At 34.5% G+C, this 24,043-nt stretch overlaps 1 protein-coding gene across 1 annotated transcript in view; it reads left to right on the top strand.

Annotated features, from left to right (window-relative positions):
- The first annotated feature begins 6,342 nt into the window (after positions 1–6,342).
- Positions 6,343–24,043, top strand: part of jing (AE binding protein 2 jing) — a 185,901-nt gene continuing 168,200 nt past the window's right edge. Inside the window, exon 1 of the mRNA XM_068772118.1 lies at positions 6,343–6,691. Coding sequence (XP_068628219.1) covers positions 6,369–6,691 — 323 coding nt within the window. The 5' untranslated portion in view covers positions 6,343–6,368. The remainder of the gene's footprint in view (positions 6,692–24,043) is intronic.

The following is a 24,043-nucleotide window of genomic DNA, read 5'->3' on the forward strand; positions in this document are numbered from 1 at the left end:
AACTACCTTAAGAAGTTTTTGCAATTCGATATAATTGTATCGAACTATGTATGAGATTATGTAGTTAGTAATAAATTTATTATATATATATATATATATCATCATACATTATCTTTATTAATATCATTAATATATATATTATCTTATAAATGTATGTAGCAGCATCAGAGGGCTCTTTGAAGCGAACCGGCATATTTGTGACCCATTGTGGGCATGAAGGGAGAAGGAACTCAAAAATAAAATAACACTGATAATGTTCATTGATTATTTATACGATTTTAATCTCGAGTTATTTTCTAATGGCTCCATTTTTGACCTCTCGTTCAACCTCTAAGGTGGACAGGGTCTTTATTTACACATCTTTCGTCATACTAAATATCTTTCACTACTTTCCTTCCATATATTGCCTTACTTCCTTCGCCTTCTCTCCATAGTTCTACAATTTTATGTTTATTCTTATTTATTTTCTTACTATCCATATCTCACTTAATTAAATTTCGATAATCGGATATTTTTTCTTTAATTATAACTGGATTAAAAAGTAATAGGTTTGAATAGGCGGAAGTCGAAAATGTGGGCAGCACAAGACGGGTTATGGTGATGATCTTTGCAAAAGGCCTGTGACTTACAGTGACCGTCTATCAGCTGATTTGATGATAAGTACCGCGTCAGTGCTATCAACTGTCCTAGCCGCCATCTTGATGACGTCATACCTGTGTCCCATTTGAAGTAGACCGCTTTTAATTTTAATTTCGAATTATTTATTATCTCGCCGTCATATATTTATTTAAACGGGGGTACACACAATGGCGACAGTCCAATGTTAAATAGATCTTTTTAACAACTTTTTGATAAATGTATAGACATCTTGATATAGTAAAAAGAGATTAATTGACGTACTAGGTGTTTAATCAAAAACAATTTAAGTATATAATAGTACAAATAAGAAAGGAATAATTATAAAAGCTCACCACATAGTATTCCTAATGAAGTACATTAATATTTTTACATAATAACTACAAATAAATAATATTTCTTTAAAATATGTTTTACATTCACAACTTATGATTTATTATGTAGGTTTATATTGCTAGGTATAATTATACAATCTATTACATGTATTTAAAATTCTATTATATATACTCACCATTATTGTTTATAGATATAAAAACTTTAAAGGGGTAAGAAAAAGCGTTTCCGAAATATAACATTAATCAGTTTATATGGGTTGATAGGAAATGTGTACAAGCTCTTTTCTGACAAATGAGCTATATGTGCACCCTTTCAAAGCTTTTATATCTATAACCAATCAACCTGTATATAACAATACAAAATATAAAAATAAAAATGTTTAATAATAACAGTCCGTCCACTACATAAGTGACAAAATATTAAAATCACTGCCATCTGATGACCTTAACTTACAAATTAGCAGCACATTGTTCATCCGTCTATTTTTTAATCTATTTTATATTTATAAAATTGCATTTTTGAAAAAAAAATTATATTTGTTGTATTGTGTTTATGATACTACTAATTTGTTAAGATCATTCCTATTTAATCTATGTAAAAAATTTTGATGTATATGTATAGATCTATATAAAAAATAAATATTATAAATGTTTTCACTTCAAGTATTAATATCATGTAAAGACACGGGGCGAGTTATTGAACTGGCAAAATGATGGTAGCTAGCGTTATTAACATACCAGTAGCTCTACTGCTACTGTCCTATTGTACTCGCATGTGAAATAAGAGTGTTCTTCGCCTAGTTTGCAAACGTAATGAATGCTTCCCCTCAACTCTTATTGGTGCAATTTGAAATCCATTCTTAGCTGACTTCTACTTGGCAAAAAAATACTCCTACCAAATTTAAAGTCTAAGCCTTATGGTTCCAGAGATAGGGTGATGAGTCAATTTATAGGTGGAAATATCGCATATAGATATAGACCCATCACCATGGGTATCCATTGAACTTCGTCATTTAATACCTATTTCTTATCTCCATTCCTTTTTCTATGGCATTCCCAGGAAAGATTCTACCTCTAATTTATATTATATACTACATGTTTATGAGTAAGTTATTATAAGTAACTTAATACATACTAAGTATAAAAATAATTTATATCTAAAGGTTTATGTGTTGGCACATTATGGAAGATGCTTTTGTATCGGGAATATTCTGAGATGATTGATTATTACCATATCAGACGTCAAACTACACCTTATTGTGTACAGGTTGTGTAGAGTTGAAGCGGCATCCATAATTTCTTACCTATAAAATAATTATAGCTATGGATCCAAATAAAAGATCTTTGTAAATATGTCAATATTAATGGGAATGTGCTATTTTGCTTTGTATTTTAATTTCATGCTGATTATTAAAAACTGTCCGTCCGTGACATTAAAAGAGTATTTGTTATAAATTTTTGACATTTGTACAGATTTATTCTAAAATAATGCAGAAAACAGTACAATCATTGATTTTATTTATTTTTGAGGTGATGTATAGTAAGGAAATTATATTAGTGCTGTGATGCTAAGAACTCATTTATTTTTAATTCTATACACTAAAATGAATATGTATTAAATAAGGTAACATTTATATACAATCTTGCTAAATGTTCTATTTAAAGTGCTTGTGACATGTATGTAAAAAATATATTTATTGATCACTATATAAAAAACATTTTTAATTGTTGTTTTATTACAATAGTCTACTGATCTACACACAAATGTAGTAAGTATTGTTAGAAATTGGGGGAAAAATGGTCAAGCAATGGATGTCATAGGGCTGAAATAATGATTGTAAAAACACAAATTCAACTAATTAATGAAAATTGTGGTATTCCAATACATTTATTAATAATCCACATGTCAAACGAAGAATGCCAGAACCTAATTTAATAAAGGCTAGAATCAGATTGAGATCTATAAACTATGAGGGTTCCAAACGCAACCTGATCTGACAAGAGCCCATACTAAGCTCAACACTACCACTACAAAAATCCAATTAAATACAATTGGGGCTTTTTTGCAAGTTTTTGTTTAAACTTCATAAATCCATTGCGTAATATAATATGAGCCTAACTTTGAATTTGTTAATGTTTCATATATCGTTGTAAAATATTATTATATTAACTAAAATTTAAAATAAATTTTTTCAACTTTATCTACACATTTCGTTCTTAATTTTTTATTATTCATTGCTAACCTGAATAAATGTAAAAATTATGAACTGTTAAATAATTTTAGCCGAAAAATCAATTATTGTCATTTGTTTTACGTTTTGTCTTATAAACGGATACTTTTAACCCGTCAGTAAACAAGTTCACCAGATTTGAGGTGACAGAGATCTTCATCTAAACCTATTTTCGATATCCAAACCTGAGGGCTCGGTTTAGAACCTTGGCGCGTTTACATACTTTAACAATAAAATGCTTTCATATTATTTTAGTCACGGATTCTTAACTGGTTCGACGAAAAATTCATTGTCAATTCATTTAGTATTTACCCTCCACGGTCTTTACGACATATTCGAACATAGAATATTTAGAAAACACAATACATAATTAATATGCTGAAAAGGGAAACATTTTGACACTTCTTCCGTTAATATAACCTTCGTTTATACGCATTTTTGTAAGTGAAGGATATAGATAATTAACTTTAAATAGGAGGGTACCAACCAAACGTATAGACGGATTTAAGATACTTTAAAACATGGCTATTAACTAAAAAGTGTATTTTGTATTAACTATTATCGTCTCAGTGTACAAAAATAATGTCCAATCTCAAATCCAATCCATCTGTGTATAGCATTTGTTATCGTTGTTGAGAAAGTTATAGATTAAACAGGAAGCAAAGAATAAGCCAAACCACAGATTACATAGAGTTCAATCTAAATCACGAGTTGAATAGTAAACTTACCAAACAATAAATAGAAAAGTATATAGGATCAAGAGAAAGCGTTCACAACGTGAAATTGTGAAAGTAAAAATGTAGTTTGATATTTGGTTATGATATTCTCATTCATCATATTATTTTATTACTTGTCAATGATGTGATTGTTCATTTTTTGTATATTTCTTTCTACAAAATACAGTATACTATGCAGTTTCACTAATAACCAAAAAATTTTCGGCTATAGGACATTCGTTCCGTTTTTAAATTTTTCGATCTGGTCGTTTTCTGTTAATTCCTACAGCGTATAAATAGATGGCACTAACCAAATTTTCTTGATTTCGTCATGTACTACAAGATGGCAATAGCATCGCCTAATTACAATTTAGTAATAATATACATCATGTTATTGAAAAACGAAATATAATACAAGTTTATTATACTCCTAAAACTCCCGAATAAAATTTATTTTAAATAGGAATTACATGAAAATACACATTTTAAAATTTAATATTTAAGTAATAAGTCAATTAACCAATATTTTTACTTTTTATCACTAGATGGTATTAAAAACATGTCTTACAGGCCGATCTATGTCAAGGTTCTGTTATGTCGGACAAATAATAGTAAACAATGCATTTGTGTTCGTTTTTGATAACTAACTTACCATGTTTTTATATGATAAAATGATACATTTGTAAGTACAGTTTTACTTTATAGGTTTATTTAAGTAACAGATCAGTATCTTCTTATCAAATTGAGTGAAATATTTTAGTTATTTTGAACGTTGAACACGATTGATGTAACATAGGAACAAGCGACCGTTTACTTTAGCTTCTTAACGCTAAATGGTTAGTAAATTAGTTTGTTACAGAAATACGTCAAAAGAGTAAGATTTAAACTGTTAAGCTTTGTTGATTCAACAATTTTACCTGTAATATAAATATAGTTTATTTACCTTAAAATTCTGATTATCATATGGAAAATTTAATCAGACGACTTGTAAGCTATAACGACTTTGAATGAATAACGGATAAAACCATTATTTATTTTTAATTTATGATACAGACATGGTGAACTAAATGTTTTGTTTTAATTTTAAAAGTTATATGAATCCATCTGTTATAGGTTAGGTGGTTATATTTTTTGTCAAATTTTATGCGAGACATATGTAATGTTTGGGCTAAAACTTTGGTAGGTAATGCTAAACAAACAATAAGCGTCCTTCAACTATATAACTCCGGTGCCTTTATCTGGGTCGCGGAATGTATTCCCGGTCTTTATCAATGTTAGGTTACTTTTTTCACCAGTATACTATATACATATAAATTAGTAGTGTAAATAACACAGAAGTACAGCATATTTTTAATTTTTAACTTTATGTAATTAAATTTTTTTCCACACAAAAAACCTTTTTTTTTTAAAGGAACAAGTAGAAAACGTTATAGAACAAAATAATGCTTTCCAGTGTCTAGTCAGGGCTCTTTTCGCAGCTCAGAAAATTTTCTTAGTCGTCAACTGTGACTGAAAAGGGAAACATATGTTTCAATGTAGACAGCCCAATATCATATACTCAAAATAAAATTACATCATTTATTTTAAGTATGTCTTTTAAATTTGTTCGAGTTTGAAAGCGACGTAGTATTTCTGTGAGATTTTTCAAATTTAATATTATAATAATTTTAAATATACACACGATTGTAACATTGTCAAAATTAGGTGTTTACGCTAATTGAGTGCCGTTTACGAGGCTATCGAGGCGTTTGGTTACATATGCCTATTATTATTGTACGAGACATAGTTGTTACATTACGCACTGGAGTAAAAATCACGCGCGGCACAAGTACAAAGAGATGCACTTCAATCTGGACCGTTGAACCTACGGAAGGGTCGACGAGTTACTTATTGCTTACATATTTCCAGCGACTATTTCCAGCCTGTCGAACTGGTTGCAAGCGGAGACGGGTTCTCGGCAAATCAAAACGTGCACCGCGTGCGCTCGGCGCGGCGCGGAGCCGGCCCACAGCGGCGCATGCGGCCGCTCTCCCACCCCCCGCCCGAAATGAAGAATACTCGGACGCGAGAGGGTGAAACGTGTCATTAATTTCTATGCACTTGTCCGCCGGGACGCGTGCGTGCGTGTGAGTGTGCGTGCGTGTGCGTGCAGCGCGCACGCTCTTTACGAGGCGCTTAGGGCCGCAACAGGCCCGTCCCTATCGGCGGCGAGCCCTGCGCTCCCTTCTGCCGGGTGCTGAGTAGGCCCGAGCGTTGCGTAACGCGCGGCCAATGACAGCGGCCGTGCACATGCACGGGGCGGAGCCGTTACGTCACCGCGCTCGGCCCCCGCGGCCGCGCAGCCGCCGTGACGTCACACGTCCCGCTGCCCGCGCCCCGCGCGACTGCAGCGCCCCGCCGGCCCGCGGCGCCGCACGGCAACGCGCGACAAAACACTCGCGCGCTCAAAGATGGCGGATGGGTCGCCCGAACGCCGCGCCGTCCGGACACAAATGGACGATTTAACTTTTTCCGCGCCCGATCCCTCACGCGGTGACATAAAAAAGTGCAGCGGGCGAACCACGGGCGACGGTGCAGTGAAGTTATCGTTCTACGGCGAACTGGAAACGAGTGATTCGTGTGAGAAAAGTGCTTCGAACGGCGTGGCCGCAGACGATACCGCGGTGCTCGCCGCTACGGATTCCCGAAAATCGGTCGGAGCCAACGCCGTCGACGGCGACGACAGGAAGAAACGATGCTTAGACAGATACGACAGCTCCGAGTCCTCTGACAGGTCAGTGGCGAGGTTGTTGGGTCGCGGCGAACTGTGTTTTGGTAGTGTCGAAATCGCGAGTCAATGGTCTAGTGACCGAAGGCTGTTGTGCCGATTTCGATGTCACGGCCGTTGTGGATAAGTTACGTTGCTAGGCCTATTCGGTTGAACGCCCTCCGTGTCGTTTGCTAGGCCACGACGCCCGCCGTAATCACTTTGAATTGCATTCGTTGTGTTTTCAATTGCAGAGATTGCATGTTTCGTGAATATAATGGGTCTGAATTATTGTTTTAAAATAAACTGCATGTATGTATGAGAAAGATGAAGTTCGTTCTGTACTTCAAAATCCTCCAGTTTATATAGCTATATTTATAAGTGTATAATGGTAATCAGGTCGCTTTTATGAACTTATTGTAAATAAAAACTTGATCGTCTCTTAGGGTTCGTTTACACAGTTGCGATCAGTTTTTCGTACGTGCAAAATTCATATCAAACTATTTAAAACTTTGTTCCAAACACGTGATTTCGTATTTTGTTAATATGAAAATAAGATATAGCGAAGTTATGTTCGGAATAGTATTTGTTAACTATTTTTCCACTTCAAGGCAATATCATTGAACTTGACTCGTATTTCGTGAACAGCTCTAGGTCATTATCAAACAAATGACGTTAAAAACTGTGATATGATAAACAAATAATCTCTTTGTCTTTTTACGCACAGATGATATCAGCTGAAACAAACATAATTAACTGATAGTAGAAAAAAAGAGAACGCGCCCGAAATTTAATTTTGTAATTATAACTGTACTATTGTAATGATTACGAAACAGTTTAACCATGCCAATGTAGAATATAATCGATTTAAATTTTTGAAATAGATATTGAATTAATAAATGAGAAATGTAAAAATATTCCTGTTTGATTTTTAGCGTTTTCATAACCTTAAACTACACTTTAAGACAGTTTAACAAATATACATATTTGTTGAATTAAAGCTCTCTTATAAAGATCGCTATAAATTTCTTTTAACTAAGATTAGCTTGTAATTATACTGCTTGCCACTGCTGCAAAGCAACTTGTAGAAAAAAAATATTTTAGTACTCACCAGTTTATTACACAAGACATCACAGACAGATAAACCAGTATGAATAACATAACTAATATATATTTCCCTTTGGTTTTTATATTCACAACACTACGATTTCGTAAATATACAAACATCAACCCATTGTATATATTATCTGTACTCTTCTATAAGTATTTTTTTTAAATATGTTCTTAAGTTTATAATTTTTTATCTACAAATATTTTGACATCTAAACTTATTATAATTCTGTGATAAAATGACATGTAATGATAACTGAATACTAGTTTTAAAAGATTTAGGACTCTTCCATATAGGGTTAAAGATACAATAACTCTTTATAATTATTAACCTAAAATATGAATATTAAATATTGGTAATATCATGTTAGTAGTTATGAGTGATTTAAAACTAGGCACAAAATAATTTTGAACAACAGTCATTGGTGTCAGATAATATATGAAGTGGGTATTTGTGGGTCACCCATTATTGCCTGATAACATACTAGTTGCGCGATACTGTAAGGTGTGGTTGGGTGTGGGTAGGTTTTAAATGAGTTTGTTATTTATGGGAACCATTGGTTAAAGATCAATGTATATATCCTGTTTGTGCCATGCCACCTGTGTGTTGTGCATCTTATTGTATGTTTTACACATATATGTATACGTTTAATTTTATTATTCATTATTAGTAAATTTCAGTTTTTTTTTTAACATTATTAATAAAAACTTAGTTTAACTATTTACATTCATGTTTATATATAATTAACTGGTTTCGTCATTCTTGTGGATAAGTAACTTTATTACTATTATTACTACCCTAAATTAATAATGATAATAAATAAATAATTACGGAATAATATTTATTTACAAACATTTTAAATTAAGTTATGGTGTAGGTAAATATATTTATTGTTAATGTTTTTTTTAACAACTTTTTTTTTTAACATAGTGCGTGCATGTTATGGGGTTGCCTGTCATTAAAATTGTAATAAGTTCTGTGTATTGTTTTTATGTGTAAAATCAAATTTAGGACTATCAAAGCTATTGTAATTCTCATGTGTGCGTGCGTACATGGGTAGGTGTGGGTGCGTGGGTACTCTTGTGTACATGTATGTCGATAGGAGTGTGTATGTGTGTGTGTTAGTTTTTTGAGTAAACACGTGTTGTGTGGTTAGGTCCTGGGTGTATCGCTGCACGACGCACCGGCGCGCGTTTGGACGGACATGTTTGTTTCTATAAAAATTATCGGAGGTCAGTAAACTGCGATGCACTTGGCAACTCCGCCCCCGCTGCGCCGCGGTGGCTCATTTACATACGTGTGGGTTCGAGCCAGCGCGTCCGAATAACTCCAATTCTTATGACCGTGTCACTTGAAATCAAAATTGCTTGTCGTTTATGACGCAAATGTTATTTATTTTAAATCAGTTTTGTTTCAAAGAGTGTATATTCTTTTACTTTTAAATTTTATACTCTACGTCAGTTTGTGCTTATGCTAACTGTAATCATAATTTTTTTTATTATATAGCTGCTTATTTTATTGCACACTGCCAAATATTTTAATGCACTTTTACAGTGAGCTTCTTTTATATAAACATATGACCAATTCCTAAACCAAATTTTTAACATTGATTTTTTCAATATGAATATTTTATTTTACCTATAATTTATTAATAATAACAGGATGTTTAATTTTTGTAGATCGTTGGCAGCCGTACCTACTACTTATAAACTGTTTTACTTCCGTCAGCGTTCTTTACCTTAAATAGCGAAATAATTTAAACTGAAGATAAAAACCGTAGTACGATATACGCAATTAATATTTATATTTACGCTAATGTGTATATGCAATAATTGTAATATATTTAATTGAGACACGAATAACTAGAAGATACAATATTTTTTCTTTTAAATTTCATGTTTTAATTTTATTATGGTGCTTTTTAATGCATTCCAAATTTAATATATAATAAATTATTAGTGTTATGTTAGTGTTTATGTTTTGAAAAACAATAGGACCCTTCCGACGAAAATTAAGTATGGATATCGAAACTAAAAAACCTTGTGTTACAAATTGGCGTATGTATTATTCAATTATGTTGAAATAAGATAGAAAATATTATACATTGAGCTGTGGTAACCCAGCTGTGGAGGGCTGAGATTTGCGGTCGCAGGTCGTGAATTCGATTCCCGGGGTACAATCTTATATAATTTACACATTGTGCGTGCGTCGAGGCAGCAGCGTCCTTAGTTGACCATAATACCACACTGCGATCGCCAATCGCCTGCCATGTGGCATGTGGCGTGGTGATTGTGATACATCCTCCCATAAATATCTTTGGAGACGTCTATGCCTTGCAGAGGGTTTCTATGGAATAAACCGACGATAAAACATTTAACTGACTTTTCAAAACGACTGTCTGACTTTACACGGCTAATGCTACATAGCGGAAGTAGTTATATATTAGTCACTTTCTTACTTAGGATGGACTTCCGCAAAGTAACGCCTGAATCTATTCGAATTTCAAAAGGTATTTGACAAAGCCAATTCAATAAAAAAAGAAATATTTGTTTAAGCTTTTGATTACAAGTGTATCAAAGTGTAAAAAAGGATACATTCCAATTGCTGTCAGTTAATGTATGTCTATCACTAACGAAAAAAAACTAGGGTTTTTTTTATAACCTAATAATAATGTAATAAAAAAAATCCAAAATTTGTATTATTTACTTTTAAAAGTATAAAATGTTTTTTATTTGCCCTTGTACGTTTTGTACTGCCAGAAGTTACCGACCTGTCGCATTCCAACAGAAATAATAAATGAATGTAACATATTTAGCGGTGATCACTTAGGTGATTGGAAATAGGTGAAAAAGCTATACCTACACCATTTACACCTATAAGCAATCATCCTGTATATATCTTTGTAAATGTACAGTTTATTTATGGTTTTAAACATAAGCACCTTTTTTATTACTAGGTGATAAGAGAAATCCGTATGTCCGCTAGGGTGACCATGAGTTAACATACTTTTCTGTCTTTATGCCTGTCAGGACAGAATTTGCTTAGAGTAGGTTGTTAGTGGGCCACAGATAAAGAGGCTCGTAATGTTTATTAAGTGGTGTCACGGAGCAGCTGTAGCGGGCGGCGGTGCCGCGTGATAAGGGCTATCTTAGGTCCGGTGTACTGATTAGGCGGCACTTGATCGACCTGATGTGAACCCGTATCGTGGTACTTGCTCGATACTAGGTTAGCGCTTCAATGCAATTGTGTGTGTGTATATATATATGTGTATATATATATACACACACAGGATGATTGATTCTTGGTGTAATAGAATTATTTTTTTTAAGTTTTTCGCCCAATTTGAATTCAAAATGCGCATACTTTTGAATTTTCATTTTTCAGTTTAACTTTTTGTTCCGTTTGAATCTTCTTCTTGTCTTGAAGAAAATATGAAAAAATCGGCTGAATCGTTTGAGCCGTGAAAATTTACTTAAGTTTGAAGTTATAAATAACTATCCGTTATATGATTGGATATTGGTTTTATCTTCAAAGGGATGAGTTTTTAGCTCATTTTCTGTCAATTAGTGTATGCATCACTATATCATATCTGAAATACAGTCGCTTCGGAAATAATTGTGTAATGATATAGTAAGAAAAGCATTTTCACAATTCGGATTAGTTTTTAAATTTAAATATCATTTACTATCTGTCTCAGTCTGTTTGTATAGTTATTCGCCTGTTGCTTTCTAACAGATAAATTCATGTAACATATTTCAGAGTGATCACTCTATAACTGAAAAGTGTATTTACCGATTTATTGATCTAATAATAAACGATTATTTCAATTTTTTTTTATTTGCGCACTGCCAGAACACCAAGACTTAAATTATCATTTGATTATGTTTGCATTGTAATACTTTAGGTTTTTAGTTTGAATACAATACTCTTATATGTGTTGTCATAAAAATTTGTTCTAGTTTGATAGCCAAGAACAGGTCTTTATTTTATTAACTTTATGGTATTTGTAGTAAAAGAAGTGTTTTTTATTAAAATCCGCACTGTTTGTCCATATATATATATATATATATATATATATATCATTATACATAGTATAATTAGTTTAAATATCCAGTTTCTAAATGTCTATTGAGAAGAATCAGCGAAGAAACTCGATTCTACAATGATCTATGTTAAAAATCTTCTGTAAAGTAATGTATTTGAAGTTGTGCTACTAGCCGATCTAGGCTTTTACAGCTTCATCGAAATTAAGTCCGCAGACAAAAAAAAATCTAATGTTCACGTGAAAAGTATGGAATTAGTATTCCCGGCAAGTTTTTTCTTTCTATAAATCATTAATTCTTTATGTTAAAATATGTTTGATAATTAATTTATTTGTATGTTTGCTAAAAAGAATGACGATTTTTTAGTTTAAGCTTTGAGTTTTAACGGCGTAGTGGTTATGAAAGTAATATAATCAAACTGTGTATTGCTTATTCGTTTTCTGTTCCGTTACGTAGCCGTCGCGTGACCCGTTGCGTTACCGCTGCGTAATCCCGCTGAAGCGGCAATTCGCTGATCGGACTTTTCGTCGCGCTCCCAATTACGATCCGACAACACAATATAACAATTGTTCATTCGTTAATGTTTTATGGTTTCCTGGTCGTTATCTTCCTCTCTACCTCTCTATCTATCTCGCAATCGGAACGGGCCCAATGACACCAGGATATTTGAAACCTGAAAGTATTGTAAGAACAACAATTTAGTTTACAGAAACAATTTTGTTGGTCTTCCGATAATTCTACTTTCGTTATACCTTTGCAAATAAAACTTAAATAAATAAATATATTTTTTTAAATGTGTCTAATTAATCTATCGCAAATGATAAAAAGTTTATACATTTTCTATTGTGAAATTATAAATGCGCTTTATTTTTGTGAGCCTTAAAAAAACAAGGACCAATGTAAGAAAGTAACCAATAAAGTCCAGTGAAGTGGCAAATTAAAGTGATGATGGTGACTACTACAATGATAGACACAGTATTCCAATTGGTACCGCGGCTATCAAGCGGGTAATGGAACACAAGCCCTGCTCTCGTAAAAAGAATTGCCCGTGCGAAATCGAATCCACTGCTCCTTAGGAATTTATACAAGGGATTTACTAATTAACCACTGAAGTATGCTATTTCTATTTTGTGTCTAACTCATTCATGATGCAAAAATCTTTCGACATGTAAGTGCTTGTCTTTAGGTATACATGTGAACATATTATACATTGTACACTTTTTCTTCACACCCAACTGGCAATATAGTTTACTTAGTAAACTTTAAACTATATATTTAAACATTACTAACTAAACTATGTTGCCAGTTGGGTTTTCTTTAAGAATAAAGTTGTTATAATTATAAATGTTAGTCTTTAAATTAATATTCAACAACAAAGACAAGCAATAAAAATATTTTTTCATATTTCTTTCTAAAAACTGATTGTGCAATTTATATTTGTAGTACTAGTAAAACGTTTTCTAGCAGCTCAGCGTGTTTAGTTTATTTTCGACAAAGTTAGTAATTCAGTGTGAATTGTAAATGTACATGCTCGCACATTTTCGCGATACCTTGCAATAACGTCGTCATTCAAGTTTGGAAGTATCCAGATCGATCCGGTTCAGTTTTTTGATGGGTTAAGTAATTTTGGTTGGAATTTTTGTGTACACAAAATTGCACGTTGTAATGTACTAAACTTTTCCGACCGGTATATGTTAGGGAGACCGAAAAGTAATGTCGTTTCTGTCGACATATATTACAGAAAAACCGATTGATTTTTACCGCTTCGGTAATAAATTTGTGTACTAGATGCCAAAAGGTTGTTGATAACGAAGGTGAATATATTGTTGATTAGAAATAAAACTTGTTAAAAATGTAGTCGTGTGAATTTAACTTAAGAAAGCGACATTACTTTCCGATCCCTCTAATATTTTTGTTTATTAGCATGTGTGTTTTGGGTATTATAAACATAAAGCAGTTAATACTAATACGTACTAAAAATTACTTTTCCTTATCCAAACGTATTTTAATAATTATTAGGCGAAAAAACAACTATATTGAAGTATGTGTCAAAGAAATATATGACTCAATTATGAATAGAGAGTGTGAGTGTGAGAGTACTCGTATTTGAAACTAATAATGAAGGAGCATGTATACAAGGTAAAGGCTTTGCAACTTCTTGCAGTTGCTACCGTCGTGTTCGAGCATAAAACAAGCTGTTTGCATGCGCATTGATGCAACTCATGCATGCAGTGCTTGCGTGCTGTGTGTTCCTGCAGAAACGGTAAATACGTTTTCCGTCTTAAGGTTTTTCATGGATGCCACTTTTAAGGCTAATTCATAAATACCATGCACTCAAATGCCTAAACTACGTAAGAACTTTTTCTCGGAATACAAAATTTGTTTAAAGACACCATCAGTGAGAGTTTAACGACCCGTTTAGTCGACAGTTGCGTTTTTAATGGAACAGGGCTCGTACCCTGGCACCGGCCTGAGACGATAATATCGATCGTAGTCACGTTCCTAAACGCGGTCGAATTTTTTCTCCACGAAACTAGCGCGAAAGTTGAGCGGCTCGACTTGGCTGCAACAAAACGAGAAGCGGCTGTCGCGGTGTAGGCGGCCGGGCTATCGCGAACCTAAGCCGAGGGTGAAGGAAGAAAAAAAAGTCGGGAGCTCTACCGGGCGCGGGGGACGACGATCGGGTTCCCAGACGCGCTGCGGTATGTAGCCGTCAGCATCGACACGGTTTACCATTGCTTTGTTTTCTATCGACATTATTGATTATTCGTAATCATATGTTGTGAAAATCAATATCGAAAGAAATTTATCTATTTTATGAAAATCATCATTATGAAGTATTTATTTAAATGTTTTTAAACTAAAGACATGTTTATTGAATATTAATACTTAACAAAATTAGTCAGTTTTATCGATTAGCTGGTTAGAGATAGCAGCAAAACGATTATTTATTACAATCAAATGAAATTAATTTCAGTAATACATTATATAAATTTTGATATACTATCATTTCATACTTAAATATCTTTCTCACTTTACAACGGCAAATTAATTACCAAATGATTCTATTGTTAACTTTTACTAAATTTGCTATTTTCGTGCATACGGATACTTACCGCAGCGCGGCCGGCGACCGGTCGCCCCCGCCCCCCGCCGCCATTAGAAGTGTGCGCGGGCGCATTGGCCCTCGGCCGCGGCGCATGCCCGCGCGGGCACGGCGGACGTGATTTGATTTTGGAACACTTTTATCTTTTTCCCTCCCGAACATAAGTCACTTCTGCCAGTCATCCTCACGCGCTGCATCCCGCGCACGACACAACTGTCACTGCGAGTGTAAAATCATTGCGCCTTTGAATTGTTCATGATCGTAGCGGTCTCGCACATTTATATGAACCTATCGAGTGTTATCATAAGATACAATTATTTTATCCATCACTTGAATAAATCTTCGCTAATAAATGGTAAAGATATTGCCAGTTATTGATGATTTAAAGTATAAATATTCTTTTGTACTATCATAACTCTTGTAATGTTTTGTAAAAACATTAAATCTTTTACAACGCGTCTGACATAAGCTTGAACAAGAGCGCATGTTTACATAAAAAGGACAGTTCGTATATTCATGTTTTATATCGAAGTTATGTCTGTTGATATGTTTGAATGTTGTCAATTTTAGATAGGTATTTCTGTATTCCAAAATTGTAACCGTGATTCTATAGCACGATTATTTATAATAGATGTAAAAGCTTCAAAGGGGAGCTAGACAGTCACTTTGCTCATTTGCTATTATCATTTCTGTACAAAAAAATTTAAGATTATTTTAATTTTACGTAAATGTAATGAAATACACACTATTGTATAAAATGTAAACACCATAAGAAAATAACCTTTTTTATAGAGATAATAAAAACTATTATGATAAAATTGTAAGAAAAAGCTTTTTGCAAAATAATAATTACTGTAAATTGAAATAATTATTGTTTACTATGAGCCCCTGCAGGTTTTAAATATTTATAGTGAACACTTTATATTAGGGGGATCGGAAAGTAATGTCGCTTTCTTAAGTTAAATTCACACGACTACATTTGTAACAAGTTTTTACTTCTTATCAATAATATATTCACCTTCGTTATCAACAAGCATGTAGTGCCATCTAGTGTACAAATTTTTAATGTCGGAGCGGTAAAAATCAAATTGTTTTTCCTTAAAATATGTCGACAGAAACGATATTACTTTCCGATCCCCCTGTCACAAGGTTTGGAATAGTTGCAAAAACGCCAAAGTTTTATGCTGACAACTGAGTTATATATTCACCCCTTTAAAGCTTTTGCACCTATAACCAAACAGCCTGTATAAATAAATCGTTAACAGGTTTAATTTTTGATGCAGATTTCTTTTTAAGTTTTGCACGTCGATAAGGATCGCTTGTAATGTTGTCGATTTGAAATATTAACATCCTAAATCGCTATCAGGTCTGCCGAGCGGACCTTAATGACTAATTACGTCGCATATTCGTCGAATTTATGTACACAGTGAAGTTTTAAATTGGCCCGCCGTTTGAACTTGGGACAACGTACGCGACCCGATATAAATTTCCCCGGAATTTTTCATATGAATTCGGTTTTTGAGACTTAATTGGTAATTATGAATTCGTTTGTTTCAAAAATGCACTTGTGCTGCTCATTAGTAATAAAATATACGTCGAATTTTCGTTACCGCGTGTTTACGGTTTTTTTTTACGATTCTTACAAAACTTTACGATTGGATCGAATTTCTGTTTGAATATAACGTGTACACATCTGTACTTCTTCCTGTGACTGACTAGAATTAATTATTTGAAGGTTTAATTTACACGGTAACAAAAAATAAGCCACGTTATGGATGTATTAGGAAGACCGAAAAGTAATGTCGTCTCTGTCGACATATTTTACAAAAAAACCGATTGAAAATTTTGTATAATAGATGGCAAAAGGTTGTTGATAACGAAGATGAATATATTGTCGATTAAAATAAAAAACTTGGTAAAAATATAGTCGTGTGAAATCAATTTAAGAAAGCGACGTAACTTACCGATCCCCCTAATATGCATGTATGTTTCTAATGTGTATTTTTTATACACGTTAACTAACCACTATTTATACTTCTACTGTTTCCATAGGTTGTCTGGAAAAAGTTTCAATTCTTGTTGATTATTAAGAAGTTATTAATATGTTTTCTAGCATTTTTTTAAATAGTTTTATTTATAGGGTTTCTCTAACATAGTCAGAACCTTTATTTCTATTTACAATTTCTAGACGGAGGGGGACGGGAAATCATGCACTAGACTCTTACTGTTCTAGTGTTTCCATGAAAGAATATTAAGTTGGTTAAGTTAAATTTCCTGCGACCGTATTATTGGTACGTATTTACTCTGTGATCGTTAAGGCAATATCACAGCTAGTCAAATTATTGCTGTGTCGAGTGATGTTATCTAATGTTTTTAAGAGGCGTGCAAATGGAGTTACCCTGGATTTTATAATTAAAAGGTATTTGAGTGTCTTCATGTTGTAGAATTGAATTAGTTCGATCAGTGGATTTTGTATGTTTACAAAGTAAATATATATTATATTAAAGTTTGATTTATACTTGTTATTGAATTTTACGAGGAGGAGAGAATTTATTAATTTTTAAGTAATTAACAAGTCCTGGAGTGATGAGAGAGCAATGGAAAGGATTATACTCGGAGTTTCGCTGCGCGGTCGAATAAAAAGTGGGAAGATCCACAAATGATCACCGACGTAGTTCGAAGAATTGCTCGTCTGAAGCGGCAATGAGCGGGGCACGTCGCTCGTGCAACTGATGGCCGTTGGGGTCCAAAGGTTCTGGAGTGACGACCTCGAGACGGTAGACGCGACGTGGGTAGGCACCACCACTGGAAGTCGCTGGATGCGGGCAGCGCAGGACCGGTCGTCATCGCGATCTTTGGGGGTGGCCTATGCCCAGCAGTGGGCGTATATAGGCTAAGAAAAGAAGGTTGTACGATTCAGAGATAGTTTATAGGAGCAATCAACTTGAAATTTTTTAATTTTTTGTTAATTTTAATATCCTTGTATATTTTAATTCCTTTCATTTTGAAGTGATTAAAAGTTGTCTTTAATTATTTGTTAAATTCTCACGCTTATGTAAAATTTATAAGCGCAGTTGTAATAGTCCGTAATATTCACTTGTATGCGATGGGAATGGAATCGATCCGATGTCCCAATTTGAGTACAAAACACGGCGCAGCTGTTCAACCTCACTTTCACAACCTGTGCACAACGCACCGCGGAGACAGGTCTGTGCATAAATCGCAGCCGACCCACACCTTATCCTACTTTACTGCATAATTTGCTAATGTTCAGCGTGTACTGCTAAATAAATGTACACTTGTAAGTAATAATTCTTCTTATCTGTTCCTATTTACATGTATACACTTGCGGACAGCGGCAGCTTGATCGTTAGTGGTTGTGTCGTACGAGATAGTCCCGGTGTCGGCAATATTTTCAATTTCTGGCAGACGCACTTCGTATAATTATTTTACAACATAACAACTGATCACTGTTCGTGGAAAAGAAATTCTAAGGTTCCGATGGACATGGTACTTCCAATGTTCATCACTAGACCCACGCGGTAGATAATATTCCATATTTTCTGAGAAGGTTGTGTCCCAAAGTTTTATTCGTATTAATTTCCACGTGAATTATTCAGTGACCACAACGTCACAAGATGGATGCACGAAGAGTTCTTTGCTTTTGGGGGCCGCTCATTTCCACTGTGATATTTTTTGGGCAGCAACTCAATCTATAAATTTTTTTTCAATTTATAATTTATTAACATCCTCTGTCTCAAATCCTTCACAATTTCTTCTTTCGTTCTTCACATTATCTTCCACTCTGGCGGCTTTACATTGCTCTTATGCTTCATCTTTGATCCTTCACCATACTCAGCAATTTTACTTTATTATTTGTATTTTTTTTGTTTATTTTCTTTATTCAATTTTAAATTGTTTAAAATTTTTTTGCTATAATACGGGATTATGTACAGTTAAAACCATTCATTATTATACGTATCACAGTTGTTTTCGCATGTATTATTTTTATCCTTCTCTGTTTTGTTTCGTTTTGTTACATCTTCATCTACATTTTGCAAAACCGCAGAAAAATGTGACGGTTCCTATCGTCTCACATGAAGGAAGGTATACTGTCGCTGGTGACTTCCTCAGTATACGGCACATCAAGTGATCGCGGGTTCCTTCAACTTAAAGCTATGAAGGTTCCAAACGTTTCCTGATATGACAAGAGCCCATTGTCAATGGTTTTTTTTTTCACTATTACAGTATCCTTAATACAGTTGTTGAGGAGTTCATTCCCAAACTTTATCACTTATAAAGAATTTTAAGCTGTAATACAATTTTTTTAGTTTGCTCACTGTACTTTATAAATTTATGTGAGTGGATACCTTTCGATTTTTTATAACGCGTATGTATGCGTACATCGATCTTAAGAAACGACGTTAGTTATTGTTGCCGTGTGGGTTGTACTGCTTATCATTGCAGTGATAAAGTTGATTGCACGGCTGCCTTTAGGGTTGCTACACACGCATAAACACGATACAATTCTTTTTAATTTATGCAAAGTTTGCTAAAGTCAATTGTACCTTAGGTTATTGTTTATTTCTTTAATGGTAATAAGCCATTTGAATAATAAAGCAAGGATTATGTAATAATGTGTAACTTGACTGAGAAAATTGAACTTTATAATATTTATTACAAATTTGAGTTTTCTAGTTTTTTCAATAACAATGCTTTTAACGTAAGAATTTTATGTTTAAAGTTTTTGTATTTTAAAATCTTAGATTTGGTTATTCATTGTAATGGGTGTGTTTTCTATTCATTATAATGTTTTAACAGATAACACAAAATGAACTGCTTATTATAATTTTTTTAATCGGCTCTAATAGCATTTAATAGTTTTGGCTTTTAACGGAAAGGACAAATAATTAATTATAGTTGGTACGTTATCCCAAGATTTGTCGCAAAGTATTTGGAACCATGCATGCATAAATGCGATTGAGCATGCATTCACAGAACTATGCGTGGTGACATATTGGTACGACCTACACACAGCGTTGTGGTAGTCCTTCGCGGACGAGTTTTAAAACAAATCCGCCGCGCCCTGGGCAGGTAGGTCCTGAGTCATCAGCGCTCCGTGTTGGTCGTTCAACTTTCGTTATTGTTTATTTATATTTTTACTGCCCGAGAGGCCGACGCGTGCGATACGCCGTAAAACACACGAGTCTAGCTCACACCTAACATAGAGTGATGAAATTAAAATATATGTCTTGAATATCTATCCATTCATATGTGTAAGATTTCTACATATGTCATCGCCATGTCTCTGGAGCCATTAGGCTTTTTTATGGCCTTGCTATTAGGGGCTCTCTTACCCCTTATTAGTTTGGGATAGGGACTTTTATTTTATTTTCGCACTCTTATACATACCATGCGTCTTAAGATTTTTCGTTCTTTTCCTCACTTCCTACATTTCATCTGTCTTACCCTTTCATTCCATTTTTCCTCTTTTTCGATGCCTTTCACTCATCACCTCATTCCTCAAGCTTTACAATATTTATTTTTATTTTATTTTACAAAATTAACCATTAGGCTTAAGGGCTTTAAATTCGGCCTTTCGCCGAGTTGAAGCCAACTAAAAATGAATTTCGCAAAATTAGCCCCCTCCCCCCTCCGCAATGGAAGTTGAGGTGGCCTTCGTTAAGTTCGCGTTATTTTGTTTTTATTCATTTATTATTATAAATACGAGTAACAGTTTTTGATGCATTTCATCGTGTTTATAATTATTTAATATTGTGTGATTGTTTTATAAATGTATAAGTTAAAATACCAATTTAATTATGTAATCTCTACTGAGTAACCATAATCGTGAAGGTAATTAATGGCGGAGACTTAACTGCCTTAATGAATATAAAGATAATGCCGAAATCGTTCTTTGATATGGATTTTATCTTGAATCACGTATAATATTTTTAAAATCGGTCGTGATTTGTACTTTTTTATTTGTAAATAATTTGATGCACTCATTTTTTAATAATGTGTATAATCAATATTTTTATTCTGATATACACAAGTAGAAGTGAATCTTAAAATATTTGATTTTCGTGTACTTTTTTGTCGGGTACAATTTATTTACTTGCGTGGAAGATTACGAGCTGTCGGTAATTGAACAAAGCAATTACGTAGTTAAACTAAGAACCAATTGCATGCCTACACTTATGTATAAAATATTTCAATTGCAAATTAATAAATGTTGCCTAATAAATAAAGGGTTTAACTGAATAAGCGGTGGTCGAAAAATGGTTAATGCTTTGTTGCTTTCAAACATTATTAAGGTTATAGATTGCTCGCTCAAGATAACAATTTTTTCCCTACACTTGTTAATACATTAGGAACATATAGGGCGGATTACATCGAAAAGCCTTGAAAGGTATATTAATGTTTATTTTGGATAGCAGATCGATCTTTTCATTAATTAACTCTAGTTATAAAAAAAATACTATTTTTTATAAAAGAATGCGTGTCATATAAAAACGTCTTAAATCATCCAGGTGTAAGCCTATAGACAACCCCCTTTCTTCTAGATCGCCATAATGATCGGCCGGTTCGATGTCCAGCGACTTATATATCATTGGTCTACCCACCGGGAGATTAACCTATGCCGCGTCTGCCGCCACTTTGAATATCTAGTTGTATTTGTCTTAAGAATCAGAAATGGTTGAAGCGTCCGACACGGTGCAGTCGTGTTGGTCATAACCGTTGACCAAATACAGCGTTATGTGTTTTAATCGCACTGCATCACCGCGACCTGTTAATTGGGACGTATTACACGAAGTACAGTCGGTGCCGTCGACCGGTTCCCGGTGCTAACTAAGTTAACGCTCCGGTCAACAGTATCCGGTTCAAATGAGAGTTTGGATTCAGCGGGCGTGCGCGCCGGGCCCGCGGAATGTTAAGCGGGGCTGCCCACCCCGCGACCTCTCGGCGCGCGTGTAGCGACGTCCTTGGGAACGAATAATCCAAACAGTAATCGATTACATATTCACGGCTCCCGGCACCGGCCCACTGTTATCCGTGTGAAAACAAACGGTGCTCGACGGTGGACGTGTCTCAATTATCCATACCTTGGTCATCCAATACTAACACGCCAGTAGTGGTGAACTCTACTACTAAACTATAGTTTAATGAAAACACAATAAAATCATCGATAATGATAACACAGTGCCGTAAACAAACATTAAATATCTCTTTCTTTTTTCTTTACATTAATACAGACATAATATAATAATATTATTTAACGGACCGGTTGCCAAAAATTATGTTTAATTTTTTAATTTACACAATCGTCTGTTGATAACCAAAATAGATTTGCCGCATATTAATCTATCATTATTACGTATTCAATCCTTTTTTTATTCATAAACGTTCGTCGGCGGTATCGTATCGATGTGAAATTAATTATCGATATCTAGTTTCGGACGCGTCCGCAGCTCTAGTCGAGTAACGGTACGAGGTAGGTTTTTATTATCCAAGAGGCGCGGGTTCGTTGCGGGTGCGTCGCGTGGGCGTTGCGACTTCGTCCCGGATCCGTCGCCGGTACATCGCGTGTGTACGGCGGCAGAGCGTCACGCAAGCGCGACCGTGCTGGATGTGAACAACCTTGTCTAGTAAAATGCGCTGTTTATCGCGCCGGGCGACGGCTCCACATGGAGACTATCCTGTATCGATCACGTCAAGGTTTATTTTTGATTCTTTTAAGAATTATAATATCCATGTTTAGTAATTTAAAATTTCGAACCGATGTAAAAAGAAATGTTCAACGGGCTATACAGTATAGTCGAGATTTGTCTTCAACATTGAATCAGAAATGTGATCCATAGATGAACAAAAGTAACTGACATGGCCCAACCTGAAGGCAGTGTGTAGAACAGATGACCGCTGGGGCCTTAAGGCTGTGTACCAAATGCCATAGACTGGCAAGCGCAGCGTAAGATCTCCGGCCACTAGGTGGATAGACTACCCTGATAAGCTCGTCGGAAGATGATGGCAGCTGACCGCATCTAACCGGTTATGTAGTAAATCTATGGGGACAGCTTACCTCCTGCAACGTTCATAGGTTCCATACCTAAAATTATGATAAAAATAAATATTAAAAAAATTACTGTATTTTATAGAGAAGATTTTGTTTTTTTTTCATAACATAAGTATTAAATATTGGTGACAAACTGACTTTAATGAAATTGGTAAATGCAATAAAGTCAATTTGTCGCCACATCAATACATCGATACCAGTCATAAAGGCTCACCTGGGAAAGGATCAGATGATTGCGGAATAACGAGTTTAGTGATGTCGTTGTTTGTGTCACGACTTATCGGTTCGGACATCTAAATACCGGCATCGAGGTACTTTACTATCGAGGTTTATGTCTGGCATACAAGCAACTAAAGTTTATGTTCTCGGATTGATTTATGGGAAATGTTGTTGATGGCACAAGATTTATTTACTTTCGCGTTAACTGAATTCTTTGTTACTATCTAAAAAAAATCTATTTTGAACTTGTAGCACATATTCGTTACACTTCCGTGTATCTCATTTAGCCGGCGTTTAAATCACAAAGTAACAAGGATGGCACACTGTTGGTTGCATCTCCCGGTGCACGGCTGAGAGCACCGCAGCGGAAAGACTAATGTCACGTTCACACTAATGTGATTGCGCGTTTTAAATTCGCAGCGTCCGCCGCTGTTTGTAATTTAGAAATTCTCATATAATTATGTCTGTAACATTTATGTGAAAACTTACTAGACATTTCATATCTTGCGGAGTGGGATTAAACGTGTGAGTGTAGTAAAGTGACAGTGAAGGCATAAAAGTCTTCGGAAAGTTCCTTCCAAAGCGTGTCTACCGCCTCGTGATCGCAACAATATTTTATAACACAAAAAGTAGCGTCTCGTATTGGATAACATTAAACATGATCTGTTACGTTTAAGACGTAGCAGTAGACTTTGAGATAACTTTTATAATATTAGATAATATTACTTAATCACCGGTAGAATTGTAAGCTAGATAGTAATTATTGATGTATTTTAAAAATTGTCTACTTATACAAAGGAATCGCAATATAAATAGAACCGCACCT

The sequence above is a fragment of the Battus philenor genome, unplaced genomic scaffold, assembly GCF_028537555.1.
Source record: "Battus philenor isolate CCGP_79_NKW_IND1 unplaced genomic scaffold, ilBatPhil1.0.hap1 SCAF_4, whole genome shotgun sequence".
Classification (NCBI taxonomy): Eukaryota; Metazoa; Arthropoda; class Insecta; order Lepidoptera; family Papilionidae; genus Battus; species Battus philenor.